Here is a 19359-nt window from a genome sequence, read left to right on the forward strand (position 1 = left end):
GTTGTGTATCCGCGGGGAGCCGCGGAAATCGCGCGAAAAACGACCCTTTAAAAATCCCGGATGACTATGGCAGCCATGTTGCACGACGTACGTCGTACGCGCCCGCGAACCGTGCCGCTAGCCATGATGACAATGAAAACTCAAATACATGGTTCTGTTAATTTTCTATGGGTATGGGGCTCTGCTCTGGGAGCTCCGCTATTAACGGTATACTTAGCGTAAAGATTCCTCACGCTCCCAGCTCAATTCAGCGCGAAGGCAAAGCTGGAAACTGAAAGAAGCTGTTTACTCACCAATAAAATCGTCTTCCGATAAATTGTTTGCCAAAAAGATGAAAGGAAGTGGATTGGAGCCAATGTCTTCAAGGGATAAATGGCAAGCGCGTTTAGTTTCATCCCGTCTGAATGAAAAAACACACAACAACAACAACAACAAACAAAACAAAACTACTTGGTTAGATGAGCTGAGAGTACCAGGAAGATGTGCTTAATTTGGCTTTGCATTTTGTGAAGCTTTACACGAAATCCCTGCAGCTTGCACACACTCACTACAAAAAGGAACAGAATCGAAAACTAAAAATTCGAGACTTGGTTTGCAAACTGGCTTCCCGTACTTAGAACATGGCAAAACAAAGCACATAATAAATTGTTACAATGTATTTATGTGAAATCAATTTCAAAGTAACGACAAAAACCTTTCGGTGGAAAAACAAAGCACAACAGATGATATAAAACTTAAAGAAAGCGGACAGATTTCCGTTATCAGTCCTATTCGTGGCAGCGTAAAAATTTCTCTCCACCATTATACGCTGTAAAAAACCCAAAATGAACAATGCTGTTTTTGATAGGGACGATAGAGATCGGATTAGGAACGATGATATTGAAACATCAATGCTATTTTTTGTTTTCCTTTGTTTCAAGAGACGCCGAAGAAAACTACTTACAAGGCGTCAATTGTAAATGTTTATTGTTAATTTATCTTTATTTAAAAACAAATCACTAGAAATAAACAAAGTGAAATAAAATCTCTAACTACATATAACAATTTTTTGGCGAAAAAATAAAAGTTAATTTAGAGGAGAAATCCTTTCTTAAGTCCGTTTTCAGACCAATCTTTTTTCTCGGTCGTTGTATTTTCTGTATCCACGTTATCTTGTTGTTCTCGACGCCATTTTCCGGACCTGATGTACCTGCATTGACCAGAATCTCGATTTGTTTTTCTTTTTAAAAGACGGTTGAGTCGTCTTTAGAAACATCGCTCAAGTCTTCCATTGTAGGAGCGTTTTCTTCCTTTGTGACACTCTGTTAGATATAGAAAACAACAAAACATTAATTCTGAAATGACCCTCTCAAACCATAGTAATAGAGGAAAACGGTTATGAAGCCCTGCAAAGTACTTTGTTGTATGTTTTTGTTCGCTATTTTGGGGGTTGACCCTGCACAAAACCTGAGAAACTACAATAGGTGGTCACGTGTGTTCATGCAACTAGCCAACAGAAACATTGCGATTACGTAATTCATGCATATTGTATGAGGGCAGCTAGAACAAAAGATGTACAGGGTCGTTGACCTACCAACATAAATCTTGGAACTTTTTGTTTGCTCCTTTGATGTTTGCCGGGCTTCCTAACCATTTCCCTCTATTAACTTTGCTCAAACGTAATACTCCGTGTGATACATTCGTGCCAATCTAAAAAATACTTGTAGACTTGCTATCTGTGTCTTTTTTGCGCGTTGTTACAAATTCAAGTTTTTCAATTTCGTTTTAAATTCTGATTCAGATTTGTATAAGGGTTTGTTATTGTTTTCGCTATTTCCTCTGTAGCACTGTTTTCCTCCTCCCCATCTTGCTGGTAAATTGCCTGCTCCAGCAGCTATCCCTATGCCAGGACAAGCCAGGATGGAAGTCTTCAGTTGTCAAGCTATGCTTTCTGTACATAAAGTCGGTTTTGTACGTTAAGCTTTGCTTTCAAGAAATAGCACCCGGAAAATGAAGAATGAACACCCGCTCCGCTCTCAAGGCAATTTGCTTTGAAAATGTTGTCGATTAAAAAGCACGCGCTCACTAATCTTTTTCGTTTCCTTCTGTCTTTATAATACTTGATATCTTACACAGCATATGTACCTAAATGAGCAAGATGGGATGAATGGGGCCGGATACATAAACCCACTAAAACTACGAATTTGTACTCCCGACCACTTTGGTTAAAAAATGTTCTTTTTCCTGGACGTTTTGGTAGAAGCTTTTCCAAAGGTAACAAGACGACTAAAGGCCAAAAAAAAAAAAAAAAAAAAAGAAAAAGAAAGCGAAAGAAAGAAGCACACAAAAGACCCAAAAACATGAAATAGTATATCTTCTTTTTATCTCTATCGTAGTTTTTATCTAAAAATTAAGTTTTGCACCGCTTGGCTACAGTTTGTTGAGAAAACGGCCAGAAATAGGCCAGAAATAGGTATATAATTTCCCCCTTTTTTGAACAAAATTCAGCGGTTTAGGGGTAAAGGACAAGAAGCACCTTTAGTATCTTGAATATTGTTCCCTGAACATAACACAGACAGCAATTGACAGCTATTTGTCGGGTAGAGGACTTTGACTTGACATAGAAGGTGACACCTTTGGTATCCCAAATATAGATAGATCCCTGGAGGTATTGGCAAACTAGTTAACTATTTTCCGGGTATAGAAACATTTGACTTGACCCAATTTTTGTCTGTCATCCAACAGTGATATCTGGCTAAGAGCCATGCATGTGATATTAATGTAATACAACTCTAGACGCAATTTCATAGCTAAGAACGCCGCACCTTAAAAAATTGCGGGTCAACACATAACATCACGTTCTGCAGTTTACTTGTTGCACATTCACTATAGTGCAAGGCGAGATTTGCGAAAGACACGACAAGATGTTTTGCTTGGTGCGTGTGTTGTGTTTTACCCTACTTTGCGTTCTTGTGGATTCAAAGCAACAAAGTCAGGTAAAGTAGCAAGGCTCTCTTTCTTAACTTCCATTCACATCATGCAACCCAGCTACGCTGACTTTATCAAAACAGTGTTCTTGTTCAACCGTTCTTTTAAGCGTTTTATTATCAAACGCAATTTATTCCGACAAACTGTAAGTATGGAGTCGCCTCTCGATCACGTCACGGCTTCATAGTGTTTTACACAGCCTCAGAGGATAAGGAAGCTGGACAAATGGAAATAATGTTCCTGATTTTTATTTTGACCACTGTTGCTCACTGTTTCATTTGATATATTCGGTATTCTCTTATTTCTTTATCAGGAGTCATAGTCGGCAGAGACAACAGACCTTTGTTAACTGCGACTTGCGTGTCGCTAGCACATGCGCAACTCATCACCATCCACGCCTGAGCCGACCCAAATTTGCGTGTATCCGCCCCGTTTTATGACTTCGCGGGTAGCACAATTTGTTCTAAAAATAGCAAAATGTCATATTATGGATCTACATGGTCCCTTTGCCCACTGTACAGTTCATTTCTTAGACTGATGCAACGTTCAAATTTTCTTAAGTAGTGGCGCGTACTTTTACGCACCAAGCAATAGACAAGAATTCACATCGCGAGGGTCAGAAAGATCAGCCACCCTCGGGGTTGATTGCGTGTTTGAAAAGATAGTCATATCTCCGTTCCCATCTGTCTGTGGAAATCTGTTTTAAGTTATCCTCTCGCCAATCTTCGCCTTTTTTCGCATTGAAGATGAAAATCAGTGTTTAACACATCGATATCATCACATGCAAAGTATACAACTCTTATTTTTCTCAGGCCTCGACAAGCTATCAATGTGGTTGCCATGGAAGAGATGGACGTGACGGTAAGTACACGTTTTACGTCACTATCGAATTCCACAGAAGCCAAAGAATTTTTCTTAGCCTCGTGTGCTTCCTGATTTTCTTTCTAGGGCTAACGCTCACAACGAAATTGCTGAATAATTTTCCAGCACATTAAATTACCTTAGAGATCATTCTCTACTTTCTAGCTTTTTGCTGGTGTCTGTGTAAGTTATACTGTATCCAATCAGATCAGTGAAATAGCAAAAGGCCAACTTTAGGTTAGTTTGGCAATGTAGTAACAGATAAAACAGCTTACAAGCGCAAAATATTAGCCTCCTCCACGGAATATTCCTGGGAGGGGGCTGAAGCGAGTGCCCTCCGAGATCTCTCTTAGTTTCTGGCTTCTCCTAAGTAGTTGCTCTTTCATATAAAAGGATGGGAAATAAGAATAAGTACTTAGGAAGAATGGGTATAGAAAGTTAGCAGAAGCCCTGTGGCTTTATTGACGGGTCTTGTAGCGTTGTTTGCTTTTTTTGCGTTATATTGAAGCGTGACAACCGATACACGATATAGTACCATACTTCGCCGCCAGTAATTAAGATGAATTGAAATCACCGCTTTGATGTCTGTTTTCTTTCTTTCACTAAAACTCATGAAATATTACTTGTCTCTTTCTTTTATATCTTGTACCAGTCCTTTCTAACTGTCTGGTTCTATTTTGCTTGGTGGTGTAAGCGCGGATTTCTTCTGATTTCTTGTCGAGTTAACACTTTATACAAAATGCGTACTAAGCATGGTATTTAAGATCCCTCTTCCCAAGTGGCTGATAAGAGATGAGCCGTAGTAAGCCAAACAGAATAAGTGACATAGAAAGCCCCTTTTCTGTCCCATGCCCCCATCCTGGCAATTTCAAGAAGCTGATGAAAGATGACCAAGTCTAAGCCAATCAGAATGCGTAACCTTCAATACCCTTCCTACAAAAAAAAAAAATAACCGAAAGCACGAGACGGGCGTAGACCGCTTGCGGCCTGGGCCCGTCTAATGGTGGTACCTTGTTGTTTATAATCAAAATAATTCCACCTTTCTCAATTCAAAATGTTAAACTCAGTTCGGAAACAGTTGTATTTCACTCTCTCTTTTTCTGTTTCAAACTTTCGTAAAAAATACCCACGGACTGTTATAATTAACTATTGAGTAATGGAAGATTCTTTATTTGCAGGAAGAGATGGCTTGAGTGGAAGGGATGGAGTAAAGGTTAGTATGTGCGCTTTACGTTGAAAACTAGCAGTAAGAAACACTCATAACCAGACCACATTGGTTAGAGGCGAGCGCTTACCGATTTATACCTTACCCCACCCCCGTAGCTTTACTTCTATCCTCCTTCACAACACTGCCCTTGCTGAATTATTTATCAACGCGTGCGTTGTATTCTTGCAGGGTGACAAGGGAGATGAAGGGAGAGATGGCAAGAAAGGCGAACCTGGAATATGTGATATAAAGGTTTGCAACGAGTCTACAATTCTCATGTAACTAATAACTTGAAAAATTAAAATTAACATGAACATGTAGAAAACGTAACAATTGTAAGTGGAGTTTGAGTAATATTCAGTGACCAGTACTTTTTGTACTTTTTTACTTTGCCATACCTAGCTAAACAGCGAAAGAAGTACAAACTAAGTCCATGACTCGTTCTATTTTGTTGCACTATATAGATTTAAAATAATAAGCTCTTTAAAACAGAAAATTAGGAAAACGAAAATGCCAAAAACAAAATTTAAACCAAAAGGAATGGGTATACGAGGATTCGTACTTACGAAGGATAGATAAAGTGATTAAGATTAACAAATGAAATCTATTACTTCCTTGTTAGGAGCTAACAGCGATCAAGTCAAAGCTTAAAGACCTCATTCAAGAAGTGGAACGACTTAGAAATGTAAGACATCCAACTCTAAAATAACGTTCATTAATAGCTACATTAATTTCGTTAGTGAGGCGAAAAGAAGGAATAAATCGCTACGATTTCTGCCGATTTATTCCTTCGTTTCGCCCCACTAACTGCCCCTGGGTCTCCGAGGATGTAATAGCTAGTACTGAGATAGGGGGAGGGTTTATTTAAATGTTCATCTTCCGGACGGGAGGGGGGAGGCGTATTAGAGAGGGGAGGCTTTAAAGAAGCGGGGGGGGGGGGGAGATTAAATGGTAGTACAAACTTTATTGCAAACTTTGCTACAATCAAGAGAAATATTTAACGATAACTGACTGTACTATGAATTTATTTCATTTCAGCAACTAAAGCCGAGCCCTTGTGATCGAGGTGAGATCTAAACTTTCGATTTATAATATATTCGTGAGAACCTGTTTTCAATTTCGTTTAGTTGCTGTCAGCTACTGAAGATATTAAAACAAAAAACAAACGAAACATGCACAAAAATGACAAAGTGCTGAAAGTTTAATTGCTGTTTGAATGTTTATGTTCTGTTACTTTACTAAAGCGAACTACTATATTAAAGGTCAATATAAATGAGCGTCACTAAAAAAAAGTACGGTGAGGAATTGTTTTTTAAGTAAACTTAAAAATGCAATACTGGTCTGCTATTTCTCCGCAGAGTGTAAGCAAGGTCTTCACTTCTTTGAAAAGTTTCAAGACATTCCCACAAAAGGAGCAGCCGCCGTCAAATCTTTCTCAATTGGTGATGATCTGTTTCTGGTGTTCGCCAATCACCATGGCGACAAATCAAAATATAAAGCCGAGTCTGTTGTTTACAAAATGGAAAACGGGCGTTTTGTACAAAACCAAACTATCTCTACCCATGGTGCTTTCGGTATTGAACACTTCGTAATAGACAAAGTGCACTACATGGCCATTGCAAACCTCTATGATGGCGGCTACAAACAGAACTCTGTCATCTACAAATGGAGGGGAGAGCAGTTTGTACAGTTCCAGTTGATTTCAACAAATGGTGAGTCTGGCTTCAGGCTTTTCACTATTAAAGGAGAACATTACTTGGCCGTTTCAGAATACAATGATGGCAGTGCTTATTCAATCGACTCGTTTGTCTACAAGTGGAAGAAAGGAAGGTTCGTGAAATACCAGAACATTCCTACCGACGGTGCCATGGCTTGTGATTCAATTGTGATCGCCAACGAGACTTACCTTGTCTATGCAAACTATTACCATTCTCAGAAGAAATACAATGTCGAGTCAAACGTGTACAAATGGTCTGGAGGTCATTTCTTAAAGTCCCAAACAATACAGACCCAAGGGGCTCGCAGCGCAAAATTCTTCCGTGTTGACGGTCACATTTTTCTGGCTTTTGCTAACTATTATACGGGAAGCAACTACAACACTAAATCGTATATCTACAAAGATTCCTACCCGTGGTGCTATGGAGTTGTACCCCTTTGGAGTGAATGGTGAAATGTTCCTCGCTATTGCCAATTATCATGGAGATAGTGCTGGGCACTCGATTCGCTCAGTTGTGTTCAAGGCCACAGGAGCACAGCTCACTCATTACCAAGATTTTCAAACCTTTTGAGGTCGCGGAGTAGACGCAATTGTTGACAAAGGCCAAGCATACCTTGTGTTTGCTAATTACCGCAAAAGTAATAACAACATCGGTAGCTCTGTTTACAAGTTTGTGTAGAACTGAGGAAGCGCAGTGCATGGTGTTGAACAATGCAACGTTTTAATTTCGTCGAGGATCATTTTAGGTTTCAGTCTAAAGCATAATTGTGTCTTAGTTTTGAACTGAAAGTATTACCCAAATGTAATTGAACTTCCCGTTTTTTAATCAGAGATGTTTGAACGCATGATTGCTTGCTAACTAAGCGCATCAGTGCTAATACCGATGCTAATAGCTAATAGCTTAGCATCTAGGGTTTGTATAACTCAGCTACAGGTTGAGAACTTGTATCGTTGCCTACAAACTGATTTGTATCCTTCAAGTTGTTAAAGCTGTCGTTACATGAAGTGCTGTTTTTTATTTCCATCTATAAAGCTTTGAGATAACTAATTGGGATAAACATTAAATAATGAAAACATTGCCCATAGTTTCTGTCCAAGTTGCTATTATTTCTAGAGGTCAGCCAGGCCTCTACAACTGCAGAAACCTGTGCATGCCATATTTACACCATCCCTTGATTGAAAATGAAAGAAAACGCAGATCACGCCGTCAAACGCCTCTTTACGAAATGCCGGGCTGCTGGTGCCAGTGAATTCAAGCACTTCTTGATTGGCGCAATACTCCAGGCGAGGGACAGGACGCTAGTCCAGCCCAACGTTTCTTTCGTAGTCGTTGCAAGACGTTACTGTCGACCACTTAAGCTCTTCTCAAACCAAGATTTAGTATTGCCACTGATGTTAGAAAGCTACGCGCCCAGAAGGAGAAGCAGGAGAAATTCTACAATCGTGGAACGCGCTCTTGCTCCACTTAATCCTGGTGAGGCGCCTCGTGTTGGATCCCCGGGAGGAACCTGGAAACGGGGTATATGTTTGAGAGAATTAGCTCCCAGATCCTATGATGTCAAGCTAGAGGTTGCTGCTGAGTCCACTGTACTGCTCCCATCGCCTGAACCTGTGACACAGACCCCAAGCGGTGTTACCCCTTGTAGCTGAACCTACACCAGCAGCGGGCTCATCTGGGGAGCAGGAGATCAAAAGATCTACAAGACGGAGAAAACCTCATAGCTATTTGCCGTTTACTCAGAACAGTATCCTTACGAGTGATGACTTTAGCTTTCCTGTAAAGGGAAGATGTGACAAACTATGTTTACACGTAATTAGGTGTTATTATGATTGCTGTATTTTGGACATTTTAGCTGCAATTTCTTGAGAAACAAGAAGCTAAAAATAGTTTTTAACCAGGTGGTTAAGGTTTAACCACTTCTTTGGCTAACAAACGGACCCAGCAACGTGTCTCTTTCGTTTATATCTCGTACTGCTCATTTCCATTTTCCCATTTCTATTTTGCTCTGTGGATTCCTTGTTGAGTTAAACACATGCAAAATGCCTATGACGCACGTAACATTAATCCCTCAAGAGACAAGTAATTTAAAAATTTCCCCGTCCCGTTCCCTTTTCTCCATCCAGGTAATTTCAAGTCGCTGATGAAAGATGACCTGTTTTAAGCGAATCAAAATGCGTGACCTTTAACGCCCTACGTAGAAAAAACAAGAGGCTAAAAATAGCTTTATCCTATGTGGTTAATGTTTAACCACTTCTTTGGCTAATAAGAAAGCCTAAGGCTTTACAGACGGACCCAGTAGCGTTTATATTTTCTTCTGATGTTGTTCAACAAGAAGTGCGTTATGTTGAAGCATGACTCCGCGACATACAATACTCGGCCGTCAATTTTAAACGTCAAAGGCTGTTTTGATCGCTTTTCCTTGCAGAGATGGCAGAGCTGTTTTCTTTAAACTCATAAAATATAATGTCTCTTTCGTTTATATCTCGTACTAGTCATTTCTAACTACCAGGTTCTAAACTGCTTTGTGGTCCAAGCGAGGGATCCTTGTTGAGTTAAATGTTAAATGAACCGAAATTTCGATTTTTTTAATTTTTTGCTCATGTGTTTATCAATTAGAATTATTATGAGCCAAATACACCTAATTGCAATAAGGTTGTCATTGTAAAAAGGAAAAAGGAAAAAGTCAAATAGGAATTAATTAAGCGCATGCATGCATGAAATTATTCGTACAAATGGCCTCAAGATACGAATAAATCAATTTATCTTATTACAGCATAAAATGTGGACTCAAAGTGTGCAGATAAAAACTCGTAAGTTTTCTGTAAATGCTACCAGTTATGAAACTACGCTAATTAATTCCTATTTACCTTTTTCTATTTTCTTTTTTTCTATGACAACATTATTGCAATTAGGTGTAAACATATCCAGAAGTTTCAAAGTAATTGGACATTGCACCGCAGAGATATTGCAATTTGAAGAATGCTTTTTTAGGCCTTTATCGTAGAGTGTTCGGAAAAAATTGTCGGAAATGAAAACCTGTGACGTCATAATTGGTGTTGTGGAAGACGACCGCAGACCGATTCTGCAGATCGCACCTTATAATTAAGATAAATGTGTTTAGTGACATTTCAAGCATTTTTTTTTCTTTTTGGCCGTTTTTCAGTTGATTGTTTGTTGGTGGTTGTTTAGAGATGCGCATTTTTTTTTAAATAAATAGCTAAAGCTCAAAAATATGTCAAGAAATTTTTGTTTGCTGTCGTTTTGCATATCATGCGAGACATAGGTAGTATGCACGCTGGTATGACAATCAATCAGAAATCTCTATTTAACGATTCTCATTAGCATATAAGAATCAAAGTTTGTGTGAAATCACTCTATTGTCTGGAACTTTGACAACCAGTGCGGTCTGCGGTCGTCTTCAAAAACACCAATTATGACGTCACAAACTCGTGCCATTCCTTAAATTTCAGTGCGTGGGCATTCATGAAACGCTGTCGTGAAGCCTTCGGAGATCTTCGTATTTTTTGCTGTAATTCGCGCTTTAAGGTTCGGAAAGCAAAATTCCGAGTAATATATATCAGTAATATTATAAATATGAATTCCGGCCATAATGCAGACACAAGTTGACAAATAAACTATTTTCCCCTTTGATTTAACCTTTCTATGATCCCATTGGCATACTTGGTCATGAGCCAAGCATGTGATATGTGTTGCTACTCTGCACGTAGTTTTATGTTTTTTTTAGAAACTAAAAACGGCTTAAAAATTGCGGATCAACGCATAACATCACGTTCTGCAGTTTACTTGTTCCACATTCACTATAGTGCAAGGCGAGATTTGCGACAGACACGACAAGATGTTTTGCTTGGTGCGTTTGTTGTGTTTTATCCTACTTTGCGTTCTTGTGAATTCAAACCAACAAAGTCAGGTAAAGTAAATTTTTATTTATATCTTTTGGTGTTTAAACTATAGGCTGGCTTTCCTCGTTAACAGCCCTTTTTTCAGCTTCCTTTCATGTCGTGAAGCCCAGCTACGCTGATCATGACTTTATGTCCTTTATCAGAACAGTGTTCTTGTTCGGCTATCCTATTAACAAACGTATTTATCCCGTAAAACTGAGACTATGGAGTAGCTTCTCGATCACGGCTACATAGTGATTAACACATACACAGAGGAAGCTGGGAACATGAAATTGATGTTCTTGATCTATTTTGATCACTGTTTCTGTTTCCTTAATTCTGCATCAGGAGTCATAATCGACTGCGTGGCAAAGACAAAGGATCCTTGTTACTCGAGAACCACGTGACACTGACCAACTCCGGCTACATCCACGCGAGAATGTGTGTATCTGCACGGTTTTAAGATGTCGAGGGTGGCGTAATTTGTTCTAAAAATAACAAATTGCCAAATATCACGGATCTTCTTTGACTCCACACTGTATTCATTTCTCACCCTGATGTAAAGTTCAAGTTATCTAAGAAAATATTTGCATGTGGTTTTATGCACCGAAGCAATAGACAAGAATTTACAGGGTCAGAAAGAGCGATCACACAGGGGCTCGATCACGTGCTTGAATAGATGTTTATCGTTTTCATATCTATGTCTTCATCTTTCTGTGGAAATTTGATTAAAAAGAAAAAAGTTACCCTCTCACAATCAATTGCCCTCTATTGTTACAATTACGAAGCGTCTGTTCCCTCGAAAAGGAAGTGACTGCAGGGAAATTGATTTAAATTGACGGCAATGCCTCTGCAGAAATCTTTTTAAAATGCAGAAAGCAATAAAAGCTTCATTTGAGCCAAGTAGACAAAACGCAGTGGTGTTTATATAGTTTATGTAGCATTATGTTGCTAGGAGCAACGTTTTACCCTCTGATTGAAAGTTTAATCCATCTCCGTCACCCTCCCAAACCCCCTTCATTTAACTTTTTTTGTTTCTTATGTTTTAGCCGTTCTACAGGCTAGTTAGGTTACCATACCCCACTTGCCACTTTATAAACGAGACAAAATTTCTTCTTTTGCATTCGCTTGTGCGACCGTGATATACTGGGGACAAAACTAAAGATGGGAAGCAATATCGTCCCCCAGTAACGGTGCGTCCCACAAGCGACTGCGAGATGACACTCGTCCCAGATTTGTTCTCGTTTCTAAAGTTGCGAGTCTATATGGTGATATCCGTTTACATTGCTGGTTGCGTTGTAGTTGTCTACATTTATCATTCCAGGATTATTTTATGGACTTTGAGAGTTCAGCGTTTTTTCCGTATTAAAGATGAAAATAACTTTTTAACACATCACAAAGTACACCTGAACTCTTACACTTTTTCTTAGGCCTCGACAAGCTTTCAGTGTGGTTGCCATGGAAGAGATGGACGTGACGGTAAGTACACGTGTTACGTCACTATCGAATACCCCAGAAGGAAAACTTATCCTTCTCCGCGGACAATTGCTGAGAGGGGGCTGAGGCGAGTGCTTTCCTTAGATCCCTTTCAGTTTCTGCTTCTTCTTCATTAGTGGGCGCTCTTTCCTTTATCTTTTGTTTTAACTGGGAGGCAGTAAACACTCGGTGTGAAGTAGATAACATTTTGGAATATCAAAAAAGGGTGGGGAACAGGATTAAGTACTTGGGTTTAAAGCGCGCACAAGCAAGCGCCGCAGGCGCGACAACGAGTGGTGCAGCTGCGAGTGGCTTGGGGCGGAGGAGTTGAAATACAACTCCTCCTCCCCAAGCTACTCTCGGCTGTGTCGGCCCGCTCGTTGTCGCGGCTTCGCCCCTTGCTTATGCGCGCTTAAAGCCCAACAATACCGCCAGCTACTCGCTTTCTCGGCTTCTTTTTCAATTCAAAATGTAAAACTCATTTCAGAAACAATGTATTTTACTCTTTATTTTTCTTTCTCAAGCTTTTGTAGAAAAAAAAAATATCCATAGACTGTTTGCCATTGAGCTACTGAGTAATGGTTGATCTTATGCTTGCATGAAGAGATGGCTTGAATGGAAGGGATGGATTTAAGGTCTGTAAATTCGCGTTAATTGAAAACTTGCAAAAAGAAACACTCAAAACCAGGCAACATTTTTGGCAAGTGAACGTTAACCCAAATGTTCCGTACCCCACCCCACTAGCTTTACTGCTCCCCTTCCTCTAGTACCCCCTTCTCCTTCACATCACTGTCCATGGCTGAATTATTTATCAACTCGTGTGTTGTATTCTCGCAGGGTGACAAGGGAGATCAAGGGAGAGATGGCAAGAAAGGCGAACCTGGAATATGCGATATAAAGGTTTGTAACCAGTCTTCAATTTTCGCGAAACCTATCTTTCCCGGATCTTAAATTTCCGACTCTTTTAAAAAATTCCATAATCGCGAAAATTCGTCCCGCAAAAATAGTTAATTAAGAACTAGAAACTAAGAAAATTAACGAACATTAAGAACACATCACACCACACATTACTTCGGACACATTTTTCTCTAAAAAAAATGATCACGTCCGAAGTTCTTGCAAAAATAAAATAGAAAAAAACCAAAGTAATGGGTCAGGTACAGGCATATGTGAAAAAGTGCTAAACATAATAAATATCTTACTCATGTTTAACAAATCGAAACTACAACTTCCTTATTAGGAACTAACAGCGCTCAAGTCAAAGCTGAAAGACCTCACACAAGAAGTGGAACGACTTAGAAATGTAAGACATCCACTGAAGTCTTATATAACATTCCATAAATAGCGAGTGTAGAAATAGCTTAATATAGTTGAGGGGTATATTAAAATTTTCGTATTCATTCTGCGTATTCCAGTCGGGAGACGAAAGTTGTATTAGAGAGGGGAGATTTAAATGAGGGGGAGGGTGGTAAAAGAGCGTTTACGGCAGTACAAACTTTATTGTGGTCCATGGTATATGAGCTCATATACCATTGCCTGTTAACCAATCAAAACTCAGGAATTGCAATATACCATTGAAGTTATACCCTCTGCAATATACCATTTTAATTATAGCTAATATTGGTCCTGTTATCACTGCTGTAACATTATGTCGGTGACAGAGCAACAACACAAGTAATAATTATACTGTTAAGCCAAACTTAAACTTTGAAACAATCAAGAGAATTATTTAACGATAACTGACTGTACTATTTATTGATTTCATTTTAGCAACCAAAGCCGACCGCTTGTGATCAAGGTGAGATACAAACCTTAAATCTACATGCGGCTATGTTTACCTGTTTTTAATATCGTTTAGTTGCTACTGGGTACTACAAGATAAAAACATGATCAAAAATGAAAAGTGCTGTAGTTGCAATTAAAAAGTCTATAATTTTCTGTTACCTTACTTAAACGAACCACATGTACAATAATGAAAGGTTAATATAGTTGAGCATAATTCTGAAATGTTAAGTAAGGAACTACATGTATTATATTAAAAATGAATTATTTAAAAATTTTTCCATCAGATATGAGATGTAGATAGCCAACGAGGCGCCGAGTTGGCTATAACTGGGCAGTTTAAGATACGCTACGGCGAGGTGCTACTACGGCTACCGTAACCGAAAAGGTCTGGGGAGAGTACGTCTCGGCAGTCCGCCAAATTTAGTGTAAAAGCAAGGCGAAATACAAAGAAACATAGGCTAAGGAGTTGAAAATCTCTTTTATTTAGTTTTCCATAGCCGAATGGCTTCGCTCAAAAAATATATAGTTGTTGTTTGCTTTGCTAGGACTAACAGAATAGTTCTGAGCGAGAGATTCTTTCTACAGCAGCAATACACAACAACACAACAATTAAAATCGATGAAATGTTTAATTTTAAAAATACGAATATCGCAAAGAATATCGAGTTATGAACTGAAATATACCAGTGCTCACCGAAGCAAAATGGTAGCGGATACTTATACAGCTATAGTACATCTCCATTAAACTGTGAAGGCAAAAAAATCGCACGCTCAACACGAGTACTTTTCTTGTCCATACCGACACTTGAACCGAACGAATTCGTCAAATTCAGGATAAGACTTTTTAAGCTTATGAGCGACAAACGCGACAATTGTTCGACTACAATTAAATTCAAAGGATACAGTATTCGTTGGAACTCTTAAAATGCTGAGAAATTCGTCGAAAAAGGACAGAGAAGCGAATAAAATCCGACGTACTACCACTACGGCAAAACCTCCCGACTCGCATAGTCAGATTTCACTCTACGGCTGGACGTGACTGACTGACATGCGCAGTATCTTATATTTGGAGAAAATTACTTCCGGCAGCCGTAGTAGCGCCTCGCCGTAGCGTATCTTAAACTGCCTACTATCTCATATGCAACGGGAATAATTGTTTTATTAAAAACACCCAAAGCATTGCAATATTTGAGCTCTCGAGCTGTTCTATATTTGGGGTCCATGGTATATGAGCTCATATACCATTGCCTGTTAACCAATCAAAACTCAGAAATTGCGATATACATTTGCAATTATACCGTATGCAATATACCATTTTAATTATAGCTAATATTGGTCCTGTTATCACTGCTGTAACATTATGTCAGTGACAGAGCAATAACACAAGTAATAATTATACTGTTAAGCCAAACCTAAAAGCAGAGCTCCACACTTATTTTCTGTTTATTAGAATTTTGTGAAAATGCTCTGATTGGAAATACTGTTATTGAAATTATTAAACGTATACTACTCAAGAAAGATCCATAGCGGAAATAAATCGTCAACTCAAATCGCAGAACTGATTTGCACATTACCCCAGACAAAAAAGTAAGATTTGAGCCCTCGATTCAATGGAAAACTATAACGTGGTCAGCGGTCAGCTTAAAAAACACATGACCTCGATGCTGTATGCCTGAGCCCACAATATAGTCATGTGATACTGGTCAGCGGATAACTTGTTTTGACAGCTGTCAATTGACCTTAAGATGGATGTCTAATATCAAAGATACAAGCCGATGTTAACCTTAACGTTCGTTGGGATGTGATGAGATAGCATTCTCCTTCCCCCGTCGGGTTGCCTTGTACATGTGACCCCCTCCCCCTCCCCGAGAGTCTGTAGGTGCGAGCGTTAGCTCACTCGATAACCAAATTTTTTCGACTTCATGGTTTTACCAATTTTCATTACCTATGATGCTCTGCTGACGCGCTTTGCGCGATGGAGCTCCGCTATTACCAATTTTAATAATTAATAACTATCTTTAAATTTTAATAGTGATATAACTAGTGAAAGGTATTCACCAATGCGGCTTCTGCTATTTCTCCGCAGACTGTAAGCAAGGTCTTCACTTCTTTGAAAAGTTTCAAGACCTTCCCACAAAAGGAGCAGCCGCCGTCAAATCCTTTTCAATTGGTGATGATCTGTTTCTGGTGTTCGCCAATTACTATGGCGACAAATCAAAGTATAAAGCCGAGTCTGTTGTTTACAAAATGGAAAACGGGCGTTTCGTACAAAACCAAACTCTCGCTACCCATGGTGCTTTCGGTATTGAACACTTCGTAATAGACAAAGTGCACTACATGGCCATTGCAAACCATTATGATGGCGGCTACAAACAGAACTCTGTCATCTACAAATGGAGCGGAGACCAGTTTGTACAGTTCCAGGTGATTTCAACAAATGGCGCGTCTGGCTTCAAGTTTTTCACCATTGAAGGAGAACATTACTTGGCCGTTTCAGAATACAATGATGGCAGTACTCATTCAATCGACTCGTTTGTCTACAAGTGGAAGAAAGGAAGGTTCGTGAAATACCAGAACATTCCTACAGACGGTGCCATGGCTTGTGATTCAATTGTGATTGCCAACGAGACTTACCTTGTCTATGCAAACCATTACCACCCTCAGAAGAAATACAACATCGAGTCAAAAGTGTACAAATGGTCTGGAGGTCATTTCTTAAAGTCCCAGACGATCCAGGCCCAAGGGACCCGCAGCGCAAATTTTTTTCGCTTCAATGGTCACATCTTTCTCGCTTTTGCCAACTATTATACAGGGAGCAACTACAACATTAAATCGTCTATCTATAAATGGGATGGTGCAAAGTTTACTTTATTTCAAGAGATTCCTACCCGTGGTGCCATCGAGTTGTGCCCGTTTGAAGTGAATGGTGAAATATTCCTCGCTATTGCCCATTATTATGGAGATAGTGCTGGGTACTCGGTTCGTTCAGTTGTGTACAAGGCGTCAGGAGCACAGTTCACTCATTACCAAGATTTTCAAACCTTCGGAGGTCGCGGAGTAGACACCATTGCTGACAAAGGCCAAAAATACCTTGTGTTTGCTAATTACTACAAAAGCAATTACAACATCGATAGCTTCGTTTACAAGTTTGTGTAGAACTGAGAAAGCGCAGTGGTGTTGAACAATGTAGACTTTTAAGTCCTAATGATTCTCGTGAATTTCGTTTAGGACAATTTTAGACCTCAGTCCAAAGCATAATCGTGTCTTATGTTTGGAAGTAACCCAAATGTAATTCAACTTCTTGTTTTTAAACGATTAATGTTGGAATGGTTGATTGTTTGATAAATAAATGTGTTGTGCTAATGGCTTAGCATGTAGGAGATGCGGGGTTTGTATAACTAATAGCTACTGGTTGAGAACTTGTATCGTTGTCTATAAACTTATTTTTAACATTGAACTTTTTATAGCTGTAGTTAGATGAAGTGGTGTTATCTTATATCGATCTATAAAGCTTTGAAATAACTAATTGGGATAAACATTAAATAATGAAAATATTGCCCGTAGCACCTGTCCAAATTTCTAATGATTCACATGAATTTAGGCCTTGGACTAAAGCATAAATGTATCATAGTTTAGAAGTATTACCCGAATGAAATTCAACTTCTCATTTACAATGGGGAATATTTGAATGTTTGATAACTAAATGTATCAGTGCTAATAGCTTAGCATCAAGGGTTTGTATAACTAAGAGCTACAGGTTGAGAGCTTGTATCGTTGTCTACAAACTGATTTGTAACCTAGGCATTGTTATAGCTGTAGTTACATGTAGTGTTGTTGTGTTACATCGATCTTTAAAGCGTTAAGATAACTTTTAACATAAAGGGAAAAATTTCTGAATTCTGATTGGCTGAGACAGAGGGCATTTTTTCTTAATTGTAGTAATTGCCTGGGGCAAAGTTATTTGATCCTGATTGGATGAGCAGAAAAATCTTTGTTTCTTTTTAATTGGCCGAGCGCGCTGCACTTGCATGGCTTTTTGACGGCGGAATTTTGAGCAGAATTTTCAAACACAGCGCTAGCTTGCACGTAATTTGATGAAAGCGGAATTGAACCGGGTGAGAGCTTGAAACGAAATGCATGCAGAAAGCTGAATCTCAGGAAACAGATGATTACTTTTACTGAAAACTAGACTCTCTGTATCGTAGCAGGTGAAGAGCAAAAACAACATTAAAAACCGAAATTTATTACAGACTAACATCATGTGCAAGCGCCCCTGACTATCTACCTACTAATTTTGGTTTGTCAATGCTATTTTCATACCCTTTTCAGTCTTACAAAGTTTTGCACACTTTTGCATCAAACTCTTAACAAATTTCGAGGCAACGCAAACTAGAAGTGGCGTTGTATTTTTTGAGTTTGACCGCCCCGAGGAGTATCAGACACAACCTGGAAACTCGTCACCGAGAAGGCCCTGGGGACGAGGTTGTATCAGATAGAGCTCTATTTTTCATGGCGACCCGCTGACCAGGAAATGGCACAGTCCAGATCATCGTGCGGCAAACAAGCTTCCATGGTCGTTTCTGCGTAATGAAGACAAATCCAGCCACTATCCCAGGATATTAACTTAAGACTCAACGTAAAGAATTTTCCCTCCCAACTCCATTCATTCACCGCAAGGGAAACGTTGGAAACTGAAAGGAACTGTTTACTCCCGAACAGAACCAGACTTTTGATAAACTGTTTGTCAAAAATATGAAAGGAAATGGATTGGAATAAATGTCTTGATTGAAAGCACGTTTAATTTCATCCCGTGTAAAGGAAGAAAAAACACTATTTGATAAAAAGTGGGTTGAGAGTAATATGAGGATGTGTTTAATTTGGCTTTGTATTTCAAGTTTGTAAAGTTTTTCACAAAATCCCTGCAACTTACACACTCTCACCACAAAAAAGAACAGAATCAAAAACCAAAAAATCGTGACTTGGTTTGCCGTTACCTCTGTAGCACTGTTTTTCTCCTCCTTATCTTTGCTGGAAAATTTCCTGTAGAGATAAAAGCCTGTTCTAGCCGCAATCCCTATGCCAAGACAAGCCAAGAAAAAAGTCTTCAATTTTCCCATGCTTTCTGTGGCTTAAGTCAATTTTCCTATGCTTGCTGTAACTGGAGTCGTTTTTGTAAAGCTTTTCTTTCATAAAATAACACCTGAAGAATGGAGAATTAACACTCACCGCACTCTCAAGGCAATTTGCTTTGACGGCAATAAACGTCAAAAATAGTGTTTGTGTCGTCGATGTGGTGTCGTCTGATAAATGATAATTAGAAAGCGCATGTTCACTAATCTTTTTCGTTTCCTTTTGTCTTTATAACACATGATATTCTTATGAACATTTATGTCGCAAATGTAATGTATCATTATGGCTAACTCTAAAAGCTCGACTGTAAACATTAA

At 39.1% G+C, this 19359-nt stretch overlaps 2 protein-coding genes, 1 long non-coding RNA gene and 1 pseudogene across 4 annotated transcripts in view; 3 read left to right on the forward strand and 1 right to left on the reverse strand.

The window, feature by feature from the left end:
* Positions 1 to 18156, forward strand: part of LOC144631559 (uncharacterized) — a 33856-nt gene extending 15700 nt beyond the window's left edge. The window contains exon 8 of the mRNA XM_078490013.1: positions 17678 to 18156. The gene's annotated coding sequence lies outside the window, so the exon portion shown is untranslated. The remainder of the gene's footprint in view (positions 1 to 17677) is intronic.
* On the reverse strand, positions 1165 to 19029 carry LOC144647146 (uncharacterized). Its single transcript, XR_013569540.1, has 2 exons — positions 18907 to 19029; positions 1165 to 1301 (listed from the first exon to the last, which is right to left on the reverse strand). It is a non-coding gene; the product is annotated as an uncharacterized LOC144647146 (long non-coding RNA).
* LOC144631585 (uncharacterized) lies at positions 2873 to 7431 on the forward strand (annotated as a pseudogene). The gene is made up of 7 exons (XR_013566771.1): positions 2873 to 2975; positions 3780 to 3828; positions 5007 to 5041; positions 5225 to 5287; positions 5658 to 5720; positions 6074 to 6101; positions 6394 to 7431. The product of XR_013566771.1 is annotated as an uncharacterized LOC144631585 (transcript).
* LOC144631515 (uncharacterized) lies at positions 10538 to 18156 on the forward strand. The gene is made up of 7 exons (XM_078489961.1): positions 10538 to 10681; positions 12083 to 12135; positions 12733 to 12763; positions 12966 to 13028; positions 13369 to 13431; positions 13899 to 13926; positions 15999 to 18156. Exons 1-7 carry the CDS (start codon positions 10610 to 10612, stop codon positions 17066 to 17068), a joined length of 1380 nt encoding a protein of 459 aa, XP_078346087.1. The 5' UTR covers positions 10538 to 10609; the 3' UTR covers positions 17069 to 18156.
* Positions 19030 to 19359: the final 330 nt, after the last annotated feature.

The sequence above is a fragment of the Oculina patagonica genome, chromosome 1 (assembly GCF_052425735.1).
Source record: "Oculina patagonica isolate OP01 chromosome 1, crgOcupat, whole genome shotgun sequence".
Lineage (NCBI taxonomy): Eukaryota > Metazoa > Cnidaria > Anthozoa > Scleractinia > Oculinidae > Oculina > Oculina patagonica.

Excerpts from the sequence above, each read along its gene's own strand:
- LOC144631515 (XM_078489961.1), top strand. The coding sequence starts at position 10,610 with ATGTTTTGCTTGGTGCGTTTGTTGTGTTTTATCCTACTTTGCGTTCTT. Across the intron at positions 12,136-12,732 it reads AGAGATGGACGTGACGGTAA|AGATGGCTTGAATGGAAGGG; the intron begins GTACACGTGTTA and ends GCTTGCATGAAG. Across the intron at positions 12,764-12,965 it reads ATGGAAGGGATGGATTTAAG|GGTGACAAGGGAGATCAAGG; the intron begins GTCTGTAAATTC and ends GTATTCTCGCAG.